The sequence below is a fragment of the Megascapheus bottae genome, chromosome 5 (assembly GCF_031878675.1).
Source record: "Megascapheus bottae isolate mThoBot1 chromosome 5, mThoBot2.hap1, whole genome shotgun sequence".
Lineage (NCBI taxonomy): Eukaryota > Metazoa > Chordata > Mammalia > Rodentia > Geomyidae > Megascapheus > Megascapheus bottae.
The window spans coordinates 81905938-81931650 of NC_143513.1; the positions used below are offsets into that span (position 1 = coordinate 81905938).

Here is a 25713-nt window from a genome sequence, read left to right on the forward strand (position 1 = left end):
CCGAGTTCAAGGCCCCACTACCAACACACACACACACACACACACACACACACACACACACACACCACACACACACACACACGATCAACTGATTTCTCTTCTAATTTAGTACTGTTGGCCAGCCTGTTACTACTTTCCCTCCTCAACCAAGTCAGAATGCCCGGATGAAGTTAGGACAGGCTAGGTAATGCTACCTTGCCTTAGAATAGAGAAGAAAATCTGTTTATTAGGCCATCTTACATCTCTGACTCTTTCTCCTTTTCTCCAACCTTGTCATTGCATGCTCTGCCCCCAAGATGTACCCCACTTGACTCAGTCTCCAGTGCTGGACAGGCAGGAAGAACCAGGCTATATCTGCTTTGGTAGCCTAGACAATGCTCCCTCTTGAGTCTGACCCACTTCAGCCAAATCCCTCCTCAGTGGGGGCCCCACCAGTGACCTCATGAACGCCCCCAGATACCTGCGACATGCTGAGAAACAAGTCAATGTTTAGGCAGTGTGCACTCCGTGCAGGTTGCTCAGACTCTGCAGAGGCTCCTAAGGAAGAATGGCCTGGACTTCCCAGGATTCACTTGGGCAGGACCTCTCATTCACAGAACCACAGCTTAGAGGAAGAGATGCCCAGGGCCTGGAGCAGGGGGAGAAAGAATCCCAGGGACTATGGAGACAAGGGCACTCAAGAAAGCTTCACCAAGGAACCTCCCAGGCTGCGGGGAGGTCCTCTGGGAAGCAGACCTCAAGAAGAAGTTGGAAGCATAAGAGAATTTCTTGAGGGCAATGACTAAGGGAGAATGGAAGAGGGAGCAGGAGAAGGATCCAGAAAGTGATGCTGCTCTGACATCTGGGAGGAGAGGGAAGAAGAAGTCAACCCAGAGGCTCTGGCACCCAAATGGCGTGGAAGCCAACATTGATGGCTACCATCTGTAACCCTAGCTACTCAGGATGTTGAGATTTGAGGACCACAGTTCAAAGCCAGCCTAGGCAGAAAAAAATCCATGAGACCCCGTACCTCCAATTAACCCACAAAATCACTCTAGTGGACCTGTGGCTCGAGTAGCAGAGTAGCAGCCATGAAAGAAAAAGCTGAGAGAGAGCTCAAGGCCTTGAGTTCAAGCCCCAGTACAGGCACAAAAAGAAAGAGACAAGGAGAAAGAGGGAGGGGGAGAAGGAAAGAAGGAAGGGAGGCAGGGAGGGATGTCCATGGAAGGGCCCAGTTTGATAGCAGTGGAACCATTCCTATCAGTCTCGAAATAAATGCCGGGCGGACCCACAGGACTTACAGCTGGAAAACATCCACCACCCACCCTACCACAGCAGGCCCTGCTCTTCATGAGGAGAGGTGGTGGGACTCCTCCAGAACTGCCAGGCTGGCACCACATGGAGTGAAGGGGACACATTAGCAAAGGCCCAGAGACAGGGAAGAGCAAGACAGTTTGGGAACTGGGAGAAAGTCCTTTTGTCTAGAACAGGGGATCGAGCAGGACCCCGGGGAAACCGATCATGGCAGCGTGGACTGAGCGGGCTTGCCGAGGACTCAGCCTTGGATGAAGGTTTTGGGTGGAGACAAGTGTGAGGTAAGCCTTTCTCAAGGCTAGAGCTCTACCACTTGAGCCTCAGCATCACTTCCAGCTGTTTTCTATGTATGTGGTACTGAGGAACCGAACCTGGGTCTTCATGCATGCTAGGCAAGCACTCTACCACTAGGCCAAACTCCCGGCCCCTAAGCTCTTCTTTTGAGAAGAATCATGGATAAGGAGATTGGGGTCAGGGGAAATGGAGGTCAAGAGACCTTCAGAAAAGCCCTGACCAGTGACACAGGCTAGATTGATTCTGAAAGGTGTCAGCATCCAATACTAATTGTTACCTTGACCCTGAGGGAGCCTGTCACCATTCCTTAGCCAGAACCAGGAAAGGGGAGTCCGTAGTTGTGCTGCACGTGGGAGCCAGACCCAGGAGATAGACCATGGGAGTTGGTCTGGTTGAAAATATCTAAAGGCTAGAGGGCTGGCTTCCATCTCCTGCCTCTCAGGCCAAGAGAGCTGGGGGGACAGGCAGGGGCCTCAGATTTAGGGACAAGCTAGACTGCCCCTCCCCCTTGGGAGAGAGCCCAGAGCACTCACATCCAGGGGCTGTCCAATCTGTTTGTGAGGCCCCCTCCCCTCCACCCTCTTAAACTGGCAGACCCCACCTTCTTGGTGACCCCAGAGCTAGCACAGCCCGTTCCTTCCGGCTGATCTGCCTGCCAGCCCCCAACCCAGACCTACCCCAATCTTATCCTCCAGTACGTTTCAAAGGAGTCCAGCCAACACAAATGTACATGTTTGTTTGTCTGCCTGTCTGCCTCTCCCAGTTTCTGCCTCTCCCTGACTCTCAGCTTCCGTTTCTTTCTTGTAGTCAGGTCTATGAGATCTAAAACCCACAAGACCTTCCACCCCTGAGGAACCAGTCCTTTAGCTCCTGGCCTTTCTCCAGCCCCTAGATAGCATAAACTACAAGCACCAGCATGCATTTCTGCCCAAGGTGTCAAAAGAGTGTCTATTATGTGTCCTCTTTGCATTCTGGGAATTGTAGTTTTCCTTCCCTCCCACTGGAGGGGCCTCCGAATTTTTCCCCCTTGGGCCCTCCTGCCTCTACCATGATGGGCAGGTCTCTCTTCTGACCTGCTGCCCCAGGGAAGCATGCGTCACTGGATGACAGAGTGGGTGTGGAGGCCCTGGATAGCAGCTTCCTGTCCTTTTGTGTCCCCCACTTGAGTCACGGTGGGGTGGGGGGGGTGTTCAGGAAACTGAGGTGGGGGGGAAGGGATACCCTAACGCCAGTCACAAGGACAAAGGGTCTCTGCATTCTTATTGGGCCTGTATTCCCCAAGAAGCCCCTTTAAAAAAGATCTGAATGAGATGAGGAGGAAGAGAGTGCCGGGTCAGCCTAGAGGTCCCTGTGATGACCAGGACTATGGGATCCCATCACCCTGCCTGCTAACACTGTGCCCCAAATCCATTCCTGTGGTCTGACCCTATCTAAGCATCTTGCTAACTTACTTTTCCCCCAAAGTCCCTCCACACATACACACACCCAGCCCCCCCCCAGTACAGTTCCTGAACTCCAAGTCCAGGTCTCCACAGGACACCTGGGTTCCCACTTATCAGCTCTAGCCCTCCTGGCGGAACCCAGGCGTCCGGCCCCCCACCCTCTGGGCCAGTGGGCATAAAGCCGAGGCTTCAGAGCCTCACAGCCGGCCTTGTTCCTGTCCCATTGTGTATGGGGCAGGGGCGGGGCGAGGGCCAGCACTAAAGAACCCCCTCCCATTACGCCCTCCCTTCAGCCCCCTCCTTGCTTCCTAAGGAAAAGGCCGGGGCTCTGCTCAAGCAGACAGCAGAGCTGACGCCGCCGCCGCCGCAGCTGACATGGGCAACTTGAAGAGTGTGGGCCAGGAGCCTGGGCCACCCTGCGGCCTGGGACTGGGGCTGGGACTCGGATTATGTGGCAAGCAGGGCCCAGCCACTCCAGCTTCAGCATCAGCACCAGAGCCTATCCAGACACCAGCGTCCTCACCCCCAACCTCACCGGCACCAGACCCCAGGTGAGAGCCACATGGCTGGAGGCAGGCGGGCAGGAGGGCTGTGTGTTCACCTGAAGCCCAGGGCTAGGAAAGGCCAAGAGGGTCCAGCCATTGGTGTAAATGATGATTAGTGTGGACAGAGTAGGCCTGGCTAGAAGACGCTGGAAAGAGACCGGGATCAAGACCGGCTTGACAGGTGAAAGTAGGAAGGATGGGGCCTAGAATTGTGCCAGGGTTCCAAAACTAGTCTGCTACCAAAAGCTACTTGACTTCAAACAAGTTGTTTAATGTCTCTGAGCCTCCGTTATGGAAAATGGAGTCTTGTTAGCACTCACCCCGTGGGTTGTAAATTTCCAGCTCACAAGCCTTCAGCAAGTAGTGGTGAGAATGGTATTGGACTAGAGAAGACAGAAGCTGGGGATGAGTTTCTAGTTGAGTGAGGGAGTGGGGTGTCATGGGAGAGGGAGCAGGTGGGGCCAGGAGTCCCCCAAGTACTCCCACATAGAGCTGAAGGCCAGCGTCCGGGCTCAGGCAGGCGCAGAGTGGCCCGCGTCCCTCCCTTCCTCCCCGGCTGGCTGGGAGCTCTGGGAGGAAGTGATAAGGCCTCTAAGGCTTCCCTTCACACAGCGCTACTGTCAGGATGGGTGTGAGTGGGAGGAAAATCAGAGCAGAGGAATCCCTGCCGAGGCTCCCCTTTAGAAGGCCCCCTGCCTTTGTCCATTTCACACTGCTAACTGCTTGAGAGAGCAGCGTGTAGCCAGGTGCAGTGACCCATGCTTTAATCCCAGCTTGGGAGACACAGGTTAGTAGGATCGACGTTCAAGAACGGCTTGGACAGTGAGGCTCCGTCGAAACCAATCAGAGTGGGCATGGTGGTGTGCACGTGATCCCAAGTGTGCGGGTGGAGGTCCAGGCTGAGAAAAATGACTAAAGCCAAAAGGGCCGGGCATGGCTGAAGTGGGCACCATCCCAGCAAGCACGAGGCCCAACAAAAAGAGCAGAGGTATCTGGGGTATCACCTCTGTAACCCTAACTACTCAGGAGGCCGAGACCTGAGGGTCCCACTTCAGAGCCAGACCTGGCAGGGAAGTCCATGAAACTCTTATCTCCAGTTAACTCCCAGAAAGCCAGATGTGGGGCTGTGGCTCAAGTGGCAGAGCACCAATCCTGAATGAAAAATAAAATAAAGGACAGAGTTCAGGCCCCAGAACTGGCACCCAAAAAAAAAAGAGTAGATGTTTCTTTTGTTTCTAGTTCTAGAGGCTGGAAATCCCAGAGCATGGGGTTAGCCCTGGCCTCTGATGAGGGCTTCATGCTGAGAGACCACATGGGAAGACAGAGCCGGGGGTCTTGCTCTTCTAACAAAGCTACTGGTCCACTAACCCACTGACCTATTACTGCATCAATCCATCCACGAGAACAGAAGCCCTCTCAGTGGCACCAACTTCAGAGAATCTCCACGCGGCTGCACTGAGGACCAAATTCGTACCGTATGAAATGGAGGGGGGAACACACTCAGCCCATAACAACGTCACAGACACAGGTCACAGACACAGGAAGGAGGACCCAGTCTGGACTGGCATCTAGAGGCGAGGCCCGTGCAGGCCCAGGCCACTGGAGTCACAGCTCAGACTGTTCCCTGCACCCCCCAGATAGGTGGCCGCAGATCCCTGGTCAGTAGGCAGGGGCACAAATACTGACCTCCTCCTAACCTGTGGTGCCAGCTGATGCGTTAGGAAGCAGACAGAAGGCAGGTGACTGCTGCTGTGGGCGGCGCCTCAAGGCTGAACGCTCCCTCCAACCTGACTCCATCCCTGGCTTCCAACAGCCCCCCCCTAATCCGGCCACCAGAGGGGCCCAGGTTCCCTCGAGTGAAGAACTGGGAAGTGGGCAGCATCGCCTATGACACCCTGTGTGCCCAGGCTCAGCAGGTGAGAGTGGGGTCACATGTGCCCACGGGTGCGGGGTGGGGGGGCTGGTATGGAAAAGCTCGTCCTGCTCTGAATCTGCCCCTTGCCTCCAAAAAAAAAAAGAAAACTGTGAGCCAGGCACCGGTGGCTCATGCCTCTACTCCTAGCTACTCGGGAGGCTGCGCTCTGAGGATCATGGTTCAAAGCCAGCCTGGGGTTGAAATAACCTCTCAGACTCATATTCAAAAACTGAAGTGGTGCCATGGCCCAAAGTGGTAGAGCACTAGCCTTGAGCAAAAGAGCTCAGGGACAGCGCCCAGGCCCTCAGTTCAAGTCCCACAACCAAAAAAAAAGTGAGATCTGGAAGAACGAGAGCTGCTGATGGGCCCTCAGCCCCGAGCTTTACCTACATCCTGACCCTAGCTCTGCCCTTACCCCACTTCCAGACTTAGCTCTGGCCCGAGTACACACCATGCTGGACTCTGCCTCCATTCCCCCAACTTCCCCACAGCGCCTGCCACCCCACAACAAACCCTGCACAGTGGCCTGGTCCTGACCTTTGTGTTCCCCACTCCCCTGACCCAGGATGGGCCCTGCACCCCAAGACGCTGCCTGAGCTCCCTTGTGTTTCCAAGGAAACTACAGAGTTCCTCACCCAGGGAGCAGCTGCTGGGCCAGGCCAGGGACTTCATTAACCAGTACTACAGCTCCATCAAGAGGTGAGGCCTTCCCTGGCACCCAGGCACCCCTCCATACCATGGAACCCTGCCGGCTCTCTACCCTCCTGGCTGGCCCTCTGCCCCTCCACCCTCTCACCCTGTGACCATTCTCCTCCCCAGGAGCAGCTCCCAGGCCCATGAGCAGCGGCTTCAGGAGGTGGAGGCTGAGGTGGCATCCACAGGCACCTACCAACTCCGAGAGAGTGAGCTGGTGTTCGGGGCCAAGCAGGCCTGGCGCAACGCCCCCCGCTGTGTGGGCCGAATCCAGTGGGGAAAGCTGCAGGTGTGGGCATGGGCACAAGCAGTTCCTGAGGCTTCACGGGGCATGGGGGGGGCATCTCTGCCTGTTTCTTAGAGATGAAAGCGAGGGGAACCACCCCTTTCTCTGTGCCCTTGGGAGCCCCGTGGCTGTACAGCAGTGACTTGGAAACATCAAAGCCTACTAGGTCCGTGGTGGTCACTCAGCAGGGACAGCCCCCCATCAGGGGTTGTCAAGGGTACGGAGAAGCTTGTGAAAGAGGCCTGCCATATGGCTATTTGTGCCCAAGTGGTTGTTACTTCCACCCTGTCTGCCCCCCAAAGCTCCAGCCCCACACCCTCCTTCACAACCTGCCCACAAATGAGAGCTAAGCTGGGTTCCTGGAACAGCTGGCACCTTGGCATGAAGAGAAGCAAGGGACCCACAGGGGAACCGGGCCTGTGACCTTGTCCTCCTGAGCTCTAAAGTGGCCACCGGAGAACGTGGAATAAGCCACATTCCCAACAAACCCTGAAGATGTCTCTTCTAAAACAAGTATCCTTAGCCAACAGTGCCTTACACCTGTAATTCTAGCTGAGAGCTGAAAAGCAGATCTCAGCCCAGCAGACAAATCCATGAGACTTTTGTCGCCAGTTAATCAATAGCAACAACAAAAAGCAAACGGAAGTAAGCAAAGGCAGAAGTGGTGGATTGCCAGCCTTGAGCAAAAAAGCCAAGTGAGAGCTCAAGACCCTGATTCAAGCCCCAACACCCCCCCACACACACACACACTTCCTGTGGTCTGACCCTTTAAGCTGTTCGAAGCTTTAGCTAACCTCAACCCCCTGGAGCCCTACATGCCTCTGCGTTGGCCCCAGACCAGCCACTACCACCTGCTGCCCTGTCAGATTTCCTCCTTCTTCCCAGCCTCCTCTTCCTGCCATCCTAGCACGGCCCCTGCCCCCTTCCCAGCAGCAGAGCTCAGGGGCGATGGATGCTGCTTGGGCATCATACTCTTAGGTAGTTGTCCTGTGTACAGCATCTTTCCTCCAACATGGCTGGCCAGGAAGCTTCTGGAGGACCAGGGAAACATCGTCTAGGAAGGCGTTAGGCTATGCCGAGGGCACATGGGATGAGAGAACTGGTTAAGTGGACAGAGGGTGGCTGCCCCCACCTCCTTCCCAGTGAGTCCCGCCCCCAGCTTCCTCTGGGGCTGGCACTCAAGACCCCAACTCTCTCCTTGCCCTTTCTCTGCCTTGGCGGGCCCAGGTCTTTGATGCCCGGGATTGCAGGACTGCACAGGAAATGTTTACCTACATCTGTAATCACATCAAGTATGCCACCAACCGCGGGAACCTTCGGTATGTTTTTCCATCCACCAAACCCCATCTTGACCCCAGACACAGTGAAGGAGGGTCTCTGACCAGCTCTAATCCCCATGGCAGCTCGGCCATCACAGTGTTTCCCCAGCGCTGCCCAGGCCGAGGGGACTTCCGCATCTGGAACAGCCAGCTGGTGCGCTACGCCGGATACAGGCAGCAGGACGGCTCCGTGAGAGGGGACCCTGCCAATGTGGAGATCACCGAGGTGGGTGCGGAGGGGGAAGCAGGGGACACTCAGCCAAAGAGGGGGTAGCGAATAGGAAGAGAAGACCCTTCCTCGAGATGAAAGCTGAGAGATGCTGAGAATCAGTTCCTAAGGGCTGGGCGCTGGTAGCTACTCCGGAGGCCACAGCTCAAAGCCAGCCCAGGCAATGCAGTCCAGGAGTAAAGCTGTAGCTCACGGGGTAGAGCTCTAGCCTTGAGCCAAAAGTTCAGGAACAGAACGTAGGCCTTGAGTTCAAGCCCCAGTAATGGAACACACATATACACACACATATACAAAGTCCTGGAGGAGCCAGTGAGGGGGCCTTGAGGGGAACAGGGGGAGATGACTCACGGAGCGGATCCCTGAGGACATCGGGGTTGAGGCCGTGGGTCCCACGTCTGCCTGCTCCCTGCAGCTCTGCATCCAGCATGGCTGGACCCCAGGAAATGGCCGCTTTGATGTGCTGCCCCTGCTGCTCCAGGCCCCCGATGAGCTCCCAGAACTCTTTACCCTGCCCCCTGAGCTCGTCCTCGAGGTGCCCCTGGAGCACCCCACGTGAGCATAAAGGGATGACGACGGGTGGCAAGGAGGGCTGGTGGGGTCACCTGGCAAAAGCTCTAAGGGGCCTGATTCAAGCCTGACACCCCCAGGCTGGAGTGGTTCGTGGCCCTGGGCCTGCGCTGGTATGCTCTCCCGGCCGTGTCCAACATGCTTCTGGAAATTGGGGGCCTGGAGTTCACTGCAGCTCCGTTCAGCGGCTGGTACATGAGCACTGAGATCGGGATGAGAAACCTGTGCGACCCTCACCGCTACAACATCCTGGAGGTGAGGAGCAGGAGCAGCGCAGGCAGGACTCAGTACTGCATGCCCTACACCCAGAGATCCGGGCTGTGTGTGTGTGTGTGTGTGTGTGTGTGTGTGTGTGTCCAGAGTAATAATCGCTAGTTCTGCATCTCTCATAAGATTGTCAGAGGGGGACTGGGAGTTGGCCTACTGGTAGAGTGCTTGCCTAGCATGCACGAAGACCTGGGTTCGATTCCTCAGTACCACATACATAGAAAAAGTCAGAAGTGCTGCTGAGGCTCAAGTGGTAGAGCTCGAGCCTTGAGAAAGTCCAAGGATAGCGCTCAGGCCCTGAGCTCAAGCCAAGGACTGGGGAAAAAAAAAAAAAGATTGTCAGAGGGGACTTTGACTCCAAAAAAGTTCCAAATCCTTGAAGTGGTTTAAAGATGAAAAGCTACCCTGGTGGTTCACACCTGTAACTGAGCTACTCAGGAGACTCAGATCTGAGGATGGTGTAGGCAAACGAGTCATGAGACTTTTATCTCCAATTAAGCTCCAAAAAAGACAGAAGTGGAGCTGTGACTCAAGCGCTGGGTGCTAGTCTTGGGCAAAAATGCTCAGGGACAATGCCCAGGCCCTAAGTTCAAGCCCCAGGACCAGCACTAAAACAATAAAATTGAGAAACTAAGGCCTAGAACGGAGAGAGCTCCTTCTCTGCTCCGTGATGAAGCTATAGGAGGAAAAGCCCACACACTAGGGAGTCAACCCCTGAGGGCCCCTCCTCCCTGCCTCCCCTCCATCTACTACCCAATGCCTCTGTCCCTTCCAACACTCCGTCTGCCCTGCCCAGGACGTGGCTGTCTGCATGGATTTGGACACGAGGACCACTTCGTCCCTGTGGAAAGACAAGGCAGCAGTAGAAATTAATGTGGCTGTGCTGCACAGTTACCAGGTAGATAGGCCTAAGCTGGCCAGGAGGACAAAAGGGGCTGGGAGGGGGGGTGCAGAATAGGAGGCAGCTAGGAACTAAGGCAGGGCTGGGACAGGTGTGCGATCACACGGGGTCCGCGGCCATGGCCGATGTACGGAGCACAGCACATGCCAGGAACCTTGCTCAGGAATCCTATTCCTGGAGGATACTCTGGGAGCCACTGAAATCTGGAAATTCCAATACTAGGAGGGAGGACATGAGAACAGCAGCGCAGTGCATGCTGGGAGGGCTTGTTTGAAGAAACCAGTGTCTACTGAATACTTTAATAGGGAAGCAAGAGTACAGGAAGGGCTGGGGAGGTGGCTCAGTGGCTGTGTGTTCAAAACCCTGAGTTTTGAACTTCTCAGCAGTAGAAAAAGAAAAGCAAACCTAGCTACTCAGAGGCTGAGATCTGAGGATTGTCCGTCCGTGAGACTTATTTCCAAAAAAGCTGCCCTTGAGCTGTGGCTCAAGTGATAGAGCACCAGCCTTAAGCAAAAAACGGTTAGGGCCAGGCGCGGTGGCTCACACCTGTAATCTTAGCTACTCGGGAGGCTGAGATCTGAGGATCGTGGTTCAAAGCCTGCCAGGGCACTACAAAGCCATGTGACTCTTATCCCCAATGAATCATTAGAAAACAGGAAGTAGGGCTGTGGCTCAGTGATAGGGCGGTAGCCTTGAGCTGAAGAGCTCAGGGACAGCGCCCAGGCCCAGAGTTCAAGCCCCATGACTGACAAAAAAAAAAGCTTAGGGACAGTGCTTAGGCCCTGAGTTCAAGCCCCCGTATTGGCACCAAAAGATTAAAATTTCTTTTAAAAAAGTAACGCTATTTTGGGTTGAAAGAGGCATGCAGAGCATGAAAATGAGAGCAGGTATTACACGTTGACTTGGAACGTGACCTTGCAAGCTACCATTTGGGGGTGATATTCTGGCTTGAGGAGACATGGCTGTATGTCAGCGGCTCAGGGCACACAGCGTGTTTTGGGTGACACGTGGTAGAGTTAGAAGGGGCGAAGTCTGGCTAATTGTGAACCCAGCCTCTCTCCCTCCCTGACCTCAGCTGGCCAAAGTGACCATTGTGGACCACCATGCAGCCACAGCCTCCTTCATGAAGCACCTGGAGAATGAGCAGAAGGCCAGAGGGGGCTGCCCTGCTGACTGGGCCTGGATCGTGCCCCCCATCTCAGGCAGCCTCACTCCTGTCTTCCATCAAGAGATGGTCAACTATTTCCTATCCCCTGCCTTCCGCTACCAGGTGCCCACCCCAACTCGTTCCTGACCCCCACCCTGGGCTCAGCTCCAACACTGAAGCGCTCAGGAGGCACTAATCTTCACTGTCTCCCCGCCCCTCACTCTCCTTCCCCTTCTCCCCTCCCACCTCTCCTCGCCATCCCTTCCCTGCAGCCAGACCCCTGGAAGGGGAGCACAGCCAAGGGCGCAGGCATCACCAGGAAGAAGACCTTCAAGGAAGTAGCCAAGTGGGTACCCTGGAAGAGCACCCGCCCTGCAGCCCTGCAGCAATGGGGCTGGGCTCCGGGCCGGGAAACCTGGTCCGCTGGGCACCTGAATAACCCATCCCACTCTCTGCATCCCACCCTGCAGTGCGGTGAAGATCTCTGCCTCCCTTATGGGCACTGTGATGGCAAAACGTGTGAAGGCAACCATCTTGTATGGCTCGGAGACCGGCCGGGCACAGAGCTATGCGCAGCAGCTGGGAAGGCTCTTCCGGAAGGCGTTCGACCCCCGGGTAGGGCTGAGCCCAGTGGCAGGATGCCAGAGAAAGGGTGGTTGGCCACAATTTTAAGAGGTGCTCAGGAGCATAGAGGAGGTTCAAAAGTCAGAGCTCAAAGCCAGGTGCCATGGCTCCCATCGCTAATCCTAGCTACTCAGGAGGCTGAGATCAAGGCACGGCAGGGAAATCAGGAACTCTTATCTTCAATTAAGCACCGAAAAACTCTGAAGTGGAGCTGTGGTTCATGTGGTAAAGCACTAGCCTTTAGCAAAGAAAAGCTCAGGAACAGTGCCCAGGCTGCGTTCAAGCCCCAGGATAGCTCGTGCACGCATGCATGTGCACGCACGCCCGTGCACGCCCGTGCACTCACACACACACACACACACACACACACACACACAATGAGGCAGGGTTCAGGAGGAATCCTGGAGTCTACAGGATTCAGAGTCAAGTCGGGGCCTGAAGCTTACCCTGCTACAGAAGCCCAGAGGAAGAAGGAAGAGGGCACCAAGAGCCAATCCCCATCTCTGCTGTCCTCACCCACAGGTCCTGTGCATGGATGAGTATGACGTGGTGTCCCTGGAGCACGAGACTCTGGTATTGGTGGTGACCAGCACGTTTGGGAATGGGGACCCCCCAGAGAATGGAGAGGTAAGGCCTTCTAGAACAGAGGAATGAATTGACATTCAAAACTGGAGTGGTTGGATAAGCACTTCACACACACACACACACACACACACACACCCCACCACCACCAGGATGGAAAGCAAAGATGTGCAGAGAAATCCCCCCCCCACCCAAACTCCAGTGTGACCATCTGTACAGCTTGCTCTGTTGCCCAGAGCAGGCCACACTCCAGCCATGCCCTCCCCAGTGGGAATCTGCTTAACTAAGGTGGCTCCAGGTCACCTCCATTGTCATGGTAAAGCTGGCCAAAGCGCTCAGACTGCCCCTGGGAATTGACAGGGTGAAAAGCGGGGAAGCACCACTCTATTTTCTAGTGCAGCTTTTCTTTTCCTTCCTAACAAACAAGCACTTCTAGTTGCCAACCGAGATTTTCAACAGTAACAAAAAAAACCCTACGGCACCATCGTCCAGCGCCGTAATGTTGACCACTGACTTTCCAGTGGATGCTCTGAGCTCCCCGAGGTCCATGCACTTGTGTCCTCTTACCTGTGTCCATTGTTAACTGCCTGACCAGGTCAGTGCCCCCTCCATACGCTTGGAAAGCTAGTACCCTGGAGCAGGCTTGCTTTTTTGTATATTTTTTATTACTTTTATGATTTTGTTAGCCTCTATCAGTTGCATAAAGGGGTTCATAGTGATATTTCCAGTCATCTATTTCATGCTTTCCATGAGTGAAACTCACCCTCCGTTCCTCTCCCTCATCTCTTTTCCCCTTCTTAAAACAATCTCAACAGGTTTCATGGTTCTATTGTCATATGTTTACAAAGTACTTTGGCTTCATTCACAGTCATTTATACTCTCACTGGCCCCTCCTCTCTGGCGGCCCCACCCCCAACACAGCCCATTCATGGGCTACAGTACATGTGTGTCTGTGTGGAGGTGGGGTCCAGTACTGGGACTTAAACGCAAAGCCTGAGCACTGTCCCTTATCTTTCTCACTCAAGCTGGCTTTCTACCACTTGAGCCACAGCTCTACTTTTGGTTTTTTGGTAACTAATTGGAGATAAGAGTCTTTGGAGATAAGAGACTTTTCTGCCTAAGCTGGCTTTGAACTTCAATCCTCAGATTTCAGTCTACAGAGTAGCTAGGATAGGATTACAGAGCTGAGCTATCAGTGCCCTGCCATAGGCTTAAGTTCTTATGGAAGCTTTTTTCCAGTTTGCCTGTCCATGTCAGCCCTCCTTCTGATTTGGGGGGGAAAAAACACCTACTAGCACCTATCTGAGCACCTGGTCAGCTTGTTTGGGTCTCCTTGCTACTCATGAAATGACAGAGGGAGGGTAGCTGAGAGAGCTTGATTTTATAACAAACTACTCCCTTACACCCCACGAATCCATTCATCTATGAATTCACTAATCCATTCACGAGGGCAAAGCTCCAAGAACCCTCAGGGACCATCAACTTCCAAAGATCGAAGATATTAACACGTGACTTTTCCAACACCTGAATTCTGGAGCCAAACATTCATAAGCTACACTATGGATTCTTTTTTCAGTATAAAAGTAGTACTGCCTGGTAATGTGGTTTCATGGTAGAATGCTTACCTAGCATGCATGAAACCCTGGGTTCAAGTCCCTGGTACCACATAAACAATAAAATTAATAAAAGTGGTACATACACCTATGTAACCCACAGCCCTAAGGAAATCTACAACATTTCCATCACCCAGACAGTTCCCTCATCAGTTTCCCCAAGTCTATCTCTTTCCGGTGTGTCCCTTGCTGCAGTCGTGCTTTCTGTCATGATAGAGAGGTTTCGCCTGCTCCAGAGGGTTCTATAGATGGAAGGGCACATGGCCCTTCTCACGTGGCCTTCTTTGGAGCCTCAGGGTGTAATTGAACAGCTCATGCCACGTCCCTTTGTGTTGCTAAGCACTCCCTGCTTGACGAGGCTGTTTGTTTATCCATTCTCCTGTTGATGGACACTTGGGCTGCTTCCAGCTTAGGAGATTATGAAGAAAGCTGTTATGAATATTTTTGTACCAGGCTTTTGTGGGCTTATGTTTTCATTTCTCCTGGGTAAATACCTAAGAGTGGAATTACTGGGTCACACGGTACATGTAAGTTTAACTTTTTTTTTAACTGCCAAATGGCCAAACAGATTTAACCACAGTCTTTACGGTTTGCATTTCAAGCTGGGCACCGTGGCTCACGCCTGCAATCCTAGCTACTCAGGAGGCTGAGATCTGAGGATCCCGGATCAAATCTGCATTTCAATGTTACCTCCTTTTTTTTTTTTTATCTTGGTCAGTCATGGGGCTTGCGCTCTGGCCCTGGGTGCTGTCCCTGAGCTCTTCAGCTCAAGGCTACTGCTCTATCACGTTGAGCCACAGATCACTTCCAGTTTTCCAGTGGTTAATTGGACATAAGAGCCTCACAGACTCCCATGTCCCGCTGTTTTTGAACCATGATCTTCAAATCTCAGCCTTCTGTGTAGCTGGGATTACAGGTGTGAGCCACCATTCGCTGGGGGGGGGAGGGGGAGGAGGGGAGGGATTGTGTTGATCCTGGGACTTAAATTCAAAACCTGGGTACCGTTCTTGAGTTCTTTTGCTCAAGGCAAGCATTCTATGACCTGAGCCACAGCTCCACTTCCAGATTTTTGGTGGTTAATTGGGTAAGAGTCTCATGGTCTTCCTTGCATGAGCTGGCTTTGAATTGGGATCCTCAGATCTCAGCCTCCTTGAGTAGCTAGGATTACAGGAACCACCAGTACATAGCATCTCAAGAATTTTAAGTGGAGCTAATCTAGGAATATGTCCGCAGAAAATGAGATATAGTGACTGGAAATGAGGCTTAATGGTAGAGCGCCTGCCTAACATGTATAAAGCCCTGGATTCGATTCCTCAGCACCACATACACAGAATAAGCCAGAAATGGTGCTGAGGCTCAAGTGGTAGAGCCTTGAAAAAGCCAAAGGACAGTGCTCAGGCCCTGAGTTCAAGTCCCAGGACTGGCAAAAAAAATTCAAGAAAGTAAGAAAGGCAGGCAGGAAGGAAAAGAAAAGAAAATGGGGTATATCCACCAAATTGTATATCCACAATAATATTTACAGCACCATTGCACATAAATTTGCCCATACTAGTAACAATACAAATGACAATCAACAAAGATTGGATAAATAAGTTGTGGATATTCAAATGTAATACAGCAGTAGATGTGAATAAATTACAATACACATAACCACAATACAGATGAATATCAAAACAGTCACACACACACACACATACACACACACACACACCCGAAAACACATGCTACAGGACACACTGTAGGATGAAATTCAGAAACAGGCAACGTTAAAACCAGTTTCCCGTCAGGCATGGTGGCTCACACCTGTAATCCTAGCTACTCAGGAGGCTGAGATCTGAGGACCGAGGTTCAAAGCCAGCCCTGACACTAAATAGGATAAGATTTTTTTTTTTTTTTTTTTTGCCAGTCCTGGGCTTGAGCTCAGGGCCTGAGCACTGTCCTTGGACTTTCTCAAGGCTAGAGCTCTACCACTTGAGCCTCAGCACCACTTCCAGCTTTTTTCTATGTATGTGGTGCCGAGGAATCGGACCCGGGTCTTCATGCATGCTAGGCAAGCACTTTAACCACTAGGCCAAACTCCCGGCCCTAGGATAAGATTCTTATCTCCAGTTAATCACTAGGAAAGGGAAATGGGGCTGTGGCTCAAGAGGTAGGGCCGTAGCCTAGGTGAAGAACTCAGGGACAGCACCCAGGTGCAGAGTTCAAGCCCCATGACCGACCAAATGGTAAACAAACAGAAAACCCCACAGTTTTCAGATCTCAGCCTTCTGAGTAGTTAGGATCACAGGTGTGAGCCACCAGCGCTAGGCCCTGTGTGCTTTGAAGCAAACTAGCCATCAATTAAATGCTTATCTGTGGCTCTGGCTTCTCATGACTCATTTTCCTGATCTACCCTGTCTCAAAGGCACACATGCTAATTATTGTGAACTGATAGACCCGTTACCCAACGGCACTTATAAAATATTAGATGTCATTTCCTTTTAGTGCTCTTGCCTAGCTGCTTTCACAGCACTGAGGTATGGGGCAGCCTCATTTGCAGTGCCCCTCTGGGTACCAAGACACTGCAGAGGGACAGTTCTGGACCCCTTTGAGTTGGCTGAAGCACTGGGGCCTCTCATTCTTGATATGGATGGGAAAAAGAAAAAACACATCTCCCCAGCAGCCCCCAGCACCATCTGCCCACCTCCATGTTTTTAAACCCTTAGAGCAGCTCCACTTGCGCAGACTAGGGGGAAGATTTGCAAACTAGGACACACAGAAAGCACATGTGCGGGTGCTTCAGCATTGCTTGGAATCACCAGTGGCCTTCAGTCAGAGGGCAGTCACACCATGCTGTGCCCAAACAGAGGAATGTAACGTGACCATCCGATCCAGGTTCTCAACCTGCAGTCCTAGCTGAGGCTGAGATCTGAGGATCATAGACCCAAGCCAGCCTAGCGAGGAAAGTCTGTGAAACTATATTTCCAATTAATCTGCCCAAAAGGCTGAAAGTAGTAGAACTGTGGCGGCTCAAGTGCTAGAATGCTAGCCTTAAGCAGAAAAATGCCAAGTGATAGCACAAGGTCCTGAGTTCAAGACCTAGTCATGGTACAAAAAGAATAAGATCAAGCTTGAGATTTTGATCTGGTTACCTAGAAGGCTGTCCACAATAGGTTGTTGATAAAAAAGCAGGTAAGTATAACGTACTAAGTATGGACAGTTCTTAACTCAGTATGGTTTAGTTTATGACTTTTTACTTTATGAGAGCCTCCATTAGAAGCCATGCTTTGAATCTTGAGTTTGGAGCTTTTCCCAGACTGCAGGTAAGTGGTAGGATCCATTGTGCTGGCAGCTCAGCTCCCAGACAGCTACGTGGCTGTGCAGTACCTAGCGAGGACATTTGGAAGTGTGGGTGAGTGGGATGCATTTTCCACTGACCACATGCCCACTTTACAATGGCTTCCTCAAGATCCAGCCACATGGTAAGGCCAAGAGCATCTGGGCATGGACAAAGGAGTAGAAAGGTCCCATCTGTCAGAGTGGATAGTACAGGAGTAAAAGAGAAGGCAAGTCCACTCTTCAAAAAGCGACACTTTCCACCAAAATTAGAAGTTGGATGGGTGCCAGTGGCCCTGCCTCTAATCCTAACTACTCAGCAGGCTGAGATCTGAGGACTGAAGTTACAAACCGGCACCAACAGGAAAGTCTGTGAGACTCTTATTCCCAAGTAACCAGCAAAACCAACTAGAAATAGAGGTGTGGCTCAAACTTTGAGGGGAAAATCACAAGGCCACGAATTTAAGCCCCAGCACTGACACAGAGAGAGAGAGAGACAGAGAGACAGAGAGACAGAGACAGAGACAGATGGAGAGAGAGAGAGAGATTGTTAACAAAGAATAATAATAAGGACCAGCACAGTACAGTTCTGTATTTCTGTATTCTTTGAAATTAAACTAACTGTAAGCGCTTCCCTGGCAGAGCTTTGCAGCAGCACTGATGGAAATGTCTAGCCCCTACAACAGCTCCCCCAGGCCAGAGCAGCAAAAGTGAGTGGCCCCAGCAGCTTCAGCCACAGCACAGCAAAGATCCCCACCCCTCTGCCTCAAGTCCTTCCCCAGCAAACCCCAGGATAGAGACCAGGAGGCCTGGATGCCAAGCCAGCTCCAGGGCCTTCCCACTCCTGGGACCTAAGCCCAAGACTCTGAGAGGCCTGTTGTCCTGAGGTCTCCAGAGGCAGCCATGGCTAAGCAGAGCCCCGTCCCTCAGTCCCCCACAAGGACGAGGCCCTACCCACCCTAGAGGCAGACACCCCTGCAACTGTTCCCTGGCCAGGCCTGGGCCGTGACCACACCCACCCACACACCTGTCTTCGTTCTCTCATCAGGAGCTACAAAATCCGCTTCAACAGCGTCTCCTGCTCAGACCCGCTGGTGTCCTCTTGGCGACGGAAGAGGAAGGAATCCAGTAACACAGACAGTGCAGGGGCCCTGGGCACCCTCAGGTTGGGGTCCTCACCAGACGGGGTGTACAGGAGGCAAGCTGCCTGAGGAAGCAGTGGCTGGACTCCAGCCACTGGACTCCAGCAATGCCTCCTGCACCCCAGGTTCTGCGTGTTCGGGCTGGGCTCACGGGCATATCCCCACTTCTGTGCCTTTGCTCGCGCGGTGGACACGAGGCTGGAAGAGCTCGGTGGAGAGCGGCTGCTGCAGCTGGGCCAAGGGGACGAGCTGTGTGGCCAGGAAGAGGCCTTCCGTGGCTGGGCTCAAGCCGCCTTCCAGGTGAGGCCCTAGGTACCCCCTTCAGACAGCTAGCTTCTCATTCATACTTGTGCCACCCTGGCACCTCTCCTGCATACCTGCACGGTTGAGACCAGTTTCCAGGGCTCATTCTGTTCCTCTCCAATCCACCCTTATTTTGTTACTTTGTCACTGAACAGTCGACCCTTCTGGGCTCAGTCCCAAATAGTAGACAACATGGCCCTGCCAACAGAAAAGGCAGGGAAGAAGCATGTCCCAAAAGAGCAGGCAGGCCTGCAGGAGGCTGCCTCCGTCTCAGCCTCAGCCAAGCATAGCTAGCCCTGTAAATGGCCACACAAATGGAGGACTGTGCGGAGTAGACCCTACTGAGGGCAAGCAGGAAGGGAGGAGAAAGACAAGAGCCAGCGAATCAGATGGAGGACAGGGTTGAAGCTGAAACCAGGAAGAGCTTCAGGAAGTTGAGGCCAGACCAGCATGGTGAGTGCCTGGCCTAGAAGGTTGGTACTGGCTGAGAAGAGTCCCAGGGCCTGATTTCTTTTTAACCCTGGGCTTCCTCAGTGCCATGCTGCTTGTCTAGGGATTAGACCTGAACCCAGCAAGGGCTCCCTCTTCAGACGTGACAGGGCTCAGTCCCTGCAGGGCTTCCCCGCATCCACCACCTGGCTGCACAGGACAGTTTGGGTCAGTGCATGGAGAAGGGCAGGCTTCCTTGCAGGTGGGGCATGGAGATGGCTTGCTGGGAAGGAGAAGGCCAACTTGGAGAAGAAGCAGGCCCAGACTGAGAAGGGAATAGATGGTTCAGTTGGTAGAGCAAAAGCATCAGCTATGAGTTGGAGCCTCAGTCTTGAACCAGAAAAGACAAAGGAAAGAAAAGTGATCAAAAATAAGGCCTAGAGCCTGGTTCACACCTATAATCTCAGCACTTGAGAAGCTAAAGCAGAAGAATCAGAGTTTGAGGTCAGTTTGGGCTATCTAGCCATACCCTGTCTCAGATCAGACCTAGAGAACATAGAGGAGACCCATTGGAAGTTTCAGAGTGGAACACGCACACAGCCCAAGTCTTAGGAATACAGCTCTGTGGTGCAGGCCAATGTGAGCATCTGAGACACAGGAAGACTGGGGTGGTAGCAGTGGGGATAGGAAGGAAGGGAGGGGGCTGGGGAAGGAAGGAAGAGATATAAGACTGCTCACACCACAAAGGAAACGCCAACTGGACCTGGTGATACAGGGCTCAGCCAATCATGGAAGAGCTCTGGATCTTAAACCTGGAACGGGCCAGGCAGCCTCACCCGACAGTACATGAGTCCTTCACCCTCTGTTCCCCCTCATAACATAGCACTGACTCTGCATGTGCTCTGCGAAGGGCTTTACTAGAACCCAGGGAGGTATCAAGACCAAGGAAACTGAGGCATGTAAGGTGTAAATACAGAGCTAGAGCCCAAATGCATGTCTGCTGCACAGCTCGTTCCCTGAGCCGCCATGTACCATATACCAATACACTCTGGAGCACAGGACCAACTCTCCCTAGGCAGGCAGCCAGCAGGTGTGATGAGTTAATGTGGCCGGGCCGTAACCCTAGCTACTCAAGAGGCTGAGACCTGAGGATCAAGGTTCAGATCCAGCCTGGGTAGGAAAGGCCATGAGATTCTTGAAATGGAGCTGTGGCTCAATTGGTAGAGTGCTCGACTTGAGCACAAAAGAGCTCAGAGAGCAGAATGCATCCAGATCTTGAGTTTAAGCCCCCAGGACAGGCACCAAAAAATGAGAGTCAAAATGCACCCCCAAGTATCCAGCAGGTAGCCCGCAGAACCCTGGGCCAGTGGCCCAGCCATGACATGGGCTGCACAGCAAGGTGCCATCTCAGTGCTGGCTTCAACTGTGATCTGTCTCAATCTCATTTCATTCTCCAACACATGCCCCACCCAGGGGGCCACGGCCCTCAGGAACAAACCAGACTGCCCTGGCTCTGGCAGCCACAGGCGCCCTGCACCTCCCTTGGCACGCCTCTCCCAGGTCCCTCCCTGGGGCCTCTCCCAGGAGGTCCGCAGCCCTGGCCCGTCTAACCCTCCCCACCCTCACCCCCAGGCCTCCTGTGAGACCTTCTGTGTGGGAGAAGATGCCAAAGCAGCTGCCCGGGACATATTCAGCCCCAAACGCAGCTGGAAACGCCAGAGGTACCGGCTGAGTGCCCAGACCGAGGGTCTGCAGCTCCTGCCAGGTGTGGCCCTGATGCTGTTGGCTCTCTGGGGCCCTGGGACCCTCGGGATTCTTTCACCCAGCAGTCAAATCTGCTCCCTGGTTCAGGCCGCCTCCTTTCCCCGTCCTCACCCAGGCCTGATCCACGTTCATAGGCGGAAGATGTTCCAGGCTACAATTCTCTCTGTGGAAAATCTACAAAGCAGCAAGTCCACGTGAGGAAGGGGGGGGGCCAATCCCCGCCCCTCCACCTACTCCTCTAGCCCCCCTAAAATGACTCCCTCCACCCACAGCCGAGCCACGATCCTGGTGCGCCTGGACACAGGAGGCCAGGAGGGGCTTCTGTACCAGCCCGGAGACCACATAGGTGTGTGCCCCCCGAATCGACCAGGCCTGGTGGAGGCACTGCTGAGCCGTGTAGAGGACCCCCCTCCACCCACGGAGCCGGTCGCCGTGGAGCAGCTGGAGAAGGGCAGCCCTGGTGAGGATGGTGCTGCGGGCAGGGCTGTGAGATGAGTCCTGGGAGAGGCCACACCCCTGGCATGGTTCCCCCTGGAGCTCAGCTCTGATGGGACTGCCTCCTCCACAGCTCAGCACTTCTCCAGGTCTATCTGAGCCACCCCCTAAACACCATACCCCTCCCTCGCAGCTCCCCTCCAGGTGGAGCCAGGGGTGGAGGAGCCTAGATTAACCAGTCCAACTAGGTCCCCAAACAAACCCACCAAGGCCACCCAGACAGCCCTCTCCATAGACCATGGGCAGTTCACAATTAGACATGGTGAAGCCAAGTTCCTCCACCACCACCACCCCCCGCCCCGGAAGTGTGCTTAGCCTAGACAGCGCCATTCCTCCTGGGAGCCTTCCTCACAGCCCCCGTGCACTGCCCCCAGGAGGCCCTCCCCCCGGCTGGGTGCGGGACCCCCGGCTGCCCCCGTGCACACTGCGCCAGGCTCTCACCTTCTTCCTGGACATCACATCCCCACCCAGCCCTCGCCTCCTTCGACTGCTCAGCACCCTGGCTGAAGAGTCCAGCGAGCAGCAGGAGCTAGAGGCCCTCAGTCAGGTAGGGGTGGTCCAGCAGGGAGGAGGCTCGAGGGAGGAAATGGAACCGACAGGGGCCCCAGGAGGGGTCTCCCTAGACTTTCTCAAACTGGCCAATGTTCATTTACGGATGCTTTAAAACCAGCCAAGGGGCCAGAGGGTGGCCTCGTGGTAGAGTGCCTGCCTAGCATGCACAATGTCCTGGGTTCAGTTCCTCAGTACCACATACACAGCAAAAGCTGGAAGTGGTGCTGTGGCTCAAGCAGTGCCCAGGCCTGAGTTCAAGCCCCAGGACTGACCACCCCCTGCCCAAGAAAAGGAACAGCTCCAGGCCGACCCATTTATTTGTGCAAGGCCTTTTTATATTTTGGAGTGAGCATTCTTGGTACGATCCTTAGGTCTGGCCTCCTGGGAAGCGAGGGTCACAGGCATGAGCCACCAACACCCACCATGCAAGGTGTTGTTGGCCTGAACTGAGCAGGGAGGAATCTTAAAGAGGATCTCCTGGAAAGAACTCAAGCAGGGAGCTTTGCAGGGAGGGGATGGGGCTTCCCACCACCCGCATTCCACCTGACCAGGATCCCCGGCGCTACGAAGAGTGGAAGTGGTTCCGCTGTCCCACGCTGCTGGAGGTGCTAGAGCAGTTTCCATCAGTGGCACTGCCTGCTCCCCTGCTCCTCACCCAGCTGCCCCTGCTCCAGCCCCGGTACTACTCGGTCAGCTCAGCACCCAGCACCCATCCGGGAGAGATCCACCTAACCGTTGCTGTACTGGCATATAGGACCCAGGGTAAGACAGGGAGCAGGACAGGCCTGACCTCAACAGGCCCAAGACAGCCCCTCATTGGCCTCTCTTCCCCATCCCCTAGATGGGCTGGGCCCCCTGCATTATGGAGTCTGCTCCACATGGCTGAGCCAGCTCAAGGCTGGAGACCTTGTGCCTTGCTTCATCAGAGGGTAAGTGAGCCACACAGGGTGGATCATCAAGAGAAAGCAATGCGGGGAGGCAGGTGAGAAATATGTGGGGAAATGGGGGTCGCACAGGGTCAGGTGGTAGCTATGAGGCAAAGCAGGCCTGCAGGAAAGCTGTGGGATCACTAGGTCTCTCCCCAACCAGGGCTGGGCACACATGGCTCACATCTGTAATCCTACTCCAGAGGCTGAGATTTGAGGATTGCAGTTCGAAGCCAGCCCAGGCAAGAAAGTCTAGAGACACCAAGAATAGTTCTGTGAAAGCGAGGCTTTTCTGTGCCTTTATTAAAAACCATGGCAGCCAGGTGCTAGTGGCTCACGCCTTTAACCCCAGCTACTCGGGAGACTGAAATTTTGAGGATCACAGTTCAAAGCAAGCCAGGCCAGAAAATTCCATGAGATTCTTATCCCCAGTGAACCAGCAAAAGCCAAAAGTGGAGGTAGAGCTACACCTTGCCTTGAACAATAAAAGCCAAGTGAGAGGGGCCCAGTTCTGCCCCCCACACACATGCAAATGAGGACATACCCCTAGGAAGGGACTTTAATGGAGTCTCTCTGGCTAGGGCTCCCTCCTTCCGGCTACCACCTGATCCCAGCCTACCCTGCATCCTGGTTGGCCCAGGCACTGGCATTGCCCCCTTCCGGGGCTTCTGGCAAGAGCGACTACATGACATTGAGAGCAAAGGTAAGTCTAGGGGGTATATGGACCCACTGGCAGTCAGGAGGGAGTTACACAACCTAAGGACAAAGGGGTGAGGCTTGAAGGCAGAAAGCAGGTAGGAATGAAAGTATAAGAAAGTGATACCAGCGCCAGGAGTTTGGCCTAGTGGTAGAGTGCTTGCCTAGCACCCAGGGTTCAATTCCTTGGTACCACATACATAGAAAAAGGGAGAAGTAGTGCTGTGGCTCAAGGGCTAGAGGTCTAGCCTTGAGAAAGCCCAAGGACAGTGTTCAGGTCCTGAGTTCAAGGCCCCGGACTGACAAAAAATAAAAATATAATACACTAATTATGTGTATACACACACACACTATATATATGTATATATATATGTATATATATAAAGAAGTGGAAGGAACTTTTCTGGAAGAGATTAGAGGGAAGGGCTCATCCCAGTTTGGTTTCTTGGTGCCTGACACTTAAGTGAAGTAAATTAAAGACCAAAGAAAATGGAAGGGACTGGGAATGTGGCTCCATGGTAAAATGCTTGCCTAGAACGCATGAAGCCTTGGGATCAATCCCTCAGTACCACATAAACAGAAAATTCAGAGGTGGTGCTGTGACTCAAGTGATAGAGTGCTAGCCTTGAGCAAAAGAAGCTCGGGAACATTGCTCAGGCCCTGAGTTCAAGCCCCAAGACTGGACAAAAAACAGAACGTAAGAAGATAAGACCTATGAAGAGACAGGTGTCCAGTTTGGTCATGGGATGCTGGGCAAAGAGACATGTGCATGCATACACGCGTGCACACACATAGATGCCCAAGAGCAAGGCTGAAGGTAGAAACATCTAGGTCGGATCAGGCAGAGTTCAGAGTTCTAAGCGGAAGAGCTTGGAGCAGCAGAGTACTTCATAGCACTCAGAGCTCTAACTCCTTCTCTGCAAACCAGAGATGCAGCAGGGACTCTGTGAAAGCATCTTGCATTGCCCTCCCAAGGCCAAAGACCTGCTGTCAGCCTAGGTCCGGCGGCCAGAGGGTGAGGATGCCCGCCCCGCCCATGCTATGGGGCCTCTGTCTGCAGGGTTACAACCCGCTCCCATGACTTTGGTGTTTGGCTGCCGATGCTCCCAGCTCGACCATCTCTACCGCGACGAGGTGCAGGACGCCCAGCTGCGCGGGGTGTTTGGCCAGGTCCTCACGGCCTTTTCCAGAGAACCTGGCAGCCCCAAGGTGCGAGCCAATGAGGACAGTGAGACCCATCTCAACCCCACTCACCTAGAGACGGAGGTCCCTCCATTTTCCCAAACCCCTCCACTCCCAGCTCCGCCCTTGGACCCTGCCCAGGTGGCACCGGGATGGTGGCGGGCGTCCTGTCACAGCCAGGGTCGCCCTTGTCCAATTCCCCCCCCCAGACCTACGTGCAGGACATCCTGAGGACCGAACTGGCAGCCGAGGTGCACCGCGTGCTGTGCCTGGAGCGAGGCCACATGTTCGTCTGCGGTGATGTCACCATGGCGACCAGTGTCCTGCAGACGGTGCAGCGCATCCTGGCCACCGAGGGCGACATGGAGCTGGACGCGGCGGGTGACGTCATCGGCGTGCTGCGGGTGAGGGGCCCAGGTGGCCTGGGAGACTGCAGGGTGGGGGCTCCTGCCTGGGGGTGGGGAGGGAGGGCTTCTGGCCCGCTGTGCACCCAGGGTTAAGTTACTCTGAGCTCTGTCCCCTAGGATCAGCAACGCTACCACGAGGACATTTTCGGGCTCACGCTGCGCACCCAGGAAGTAACAAGCCGAATACGCACCCAGAGCTTTTCCTTGCAGGAGAAGCAACTACGGGGTGCCGTGCCCTGGGCATTCGATCCCCCAGGCCCAGACACCCCAGGCTCCTGACAGCCCTCAGGCTTTCCATCCAGTTCCCAGGGAAGGGCTTCCACAGCCCTGCCGGCTGACCAGGGCCAGCCACCATTCTCTACTGCATCTCAAGATGCCTGTCCTGAGGCTCTGGAGAATCTGCTTCATTCCCCTAGAGAATAAGTGACGTCTCCTCTCTCCAGGCCTGGGTCCCCCAGCAAGGGTCTGCCTAATCTAGAAGTCCCAGCCTACTGCGACCTGCTTGGTGTGCTTTAGGTGACGTGTGGAATCCCTTCCTACTCTCAGGAGTATCCTATCCTTTAAAGCTCATCTATAAACCATTTAAATATTTATTATTGAAAATAGATGTTTAGATGCCTCGCCCAATCTCTGTGGATTACATTCAAAAGAATAAAAAGACCAAGTTCTGTGTTTCAACTTGTACAGCAGACGTGGTAATTCTGTGACATTCCACCCTCTTCCATGTGACCCAGCACTCTACACACATGGTTTATAGCCATCACAGGCTGCTCTCCATCTTGATC

The 25713-nt window shown here is 53.8% G+C and overlaps 1 protein-coding gene across 1 annotated transcript; it reads left to right on the forward strand.

Annotated features, from left to right (window-relative positions):
* Nucleotides 1-3341: 3341 nt before the first annotated feature.
* On the forward strand, nt 3342-25299 carry Nos3 (nitric oxide synthase 3). The gene is made up of 26 exons (XM_090333531.1): nt 3342-3580; nt 5367-5490; nt 6055-6188; nt 6309-6471; nt 7696-7787; nt 7872-8013; nt 8429-8568; nt 8664-8838; nt 9647-9748; nt 10827-11021; nt 11171-11244; nt 11369-11513; nt 12045-12149; nt 17675-17742; nt 18081-18197; nt 18300-18474; nt 20539-20671; nt 20786-20864; nt 20943-21130; nt 21540-21712; nt 22269-22479; nt 22559-22646; nt 23225-23346; nt 24400-24548; nt 24731-24925; nt 25046-25299. Exons 1-26 carry the CDS (start codon nt 3405-3407, stop codon nt 25205-25207), a joined length of 3627 nt encoding a protein of 1208 aa, XP_090189657.1. The 5' UTR covers nt 3342-3404; the 3' UTR covers nt 25208-25299.
* Nucleotides 25300-25713: the final 414 nt, after the last annotated feature.

Bases quoted from the DNA above. Each gene is read 5' to 3' on its own strand.
- Nos3 (XM_090333531.1), top strand. From the start codon at position 3,405: ATGGGCAACTTGAAGAGTGTGGGCCAGGAGCCTGGGCCACCCTGCGGC. The intron at 17,743-18,080 runs GTGAGTGGCCCC...TTCTCTCATCAG, and splicing joins CCCAGGCCAGAGCAGCAAAA to GAGCTACAAAATCCGCTTCA. The intron at 21,131-21,539 runs GTGAGGATGGTG...CACTGCCCCCAG, and splicing joins GCTGGAGAAGGGCAGCCCTG to GAGGCCCTCCCCCCGGCTGG.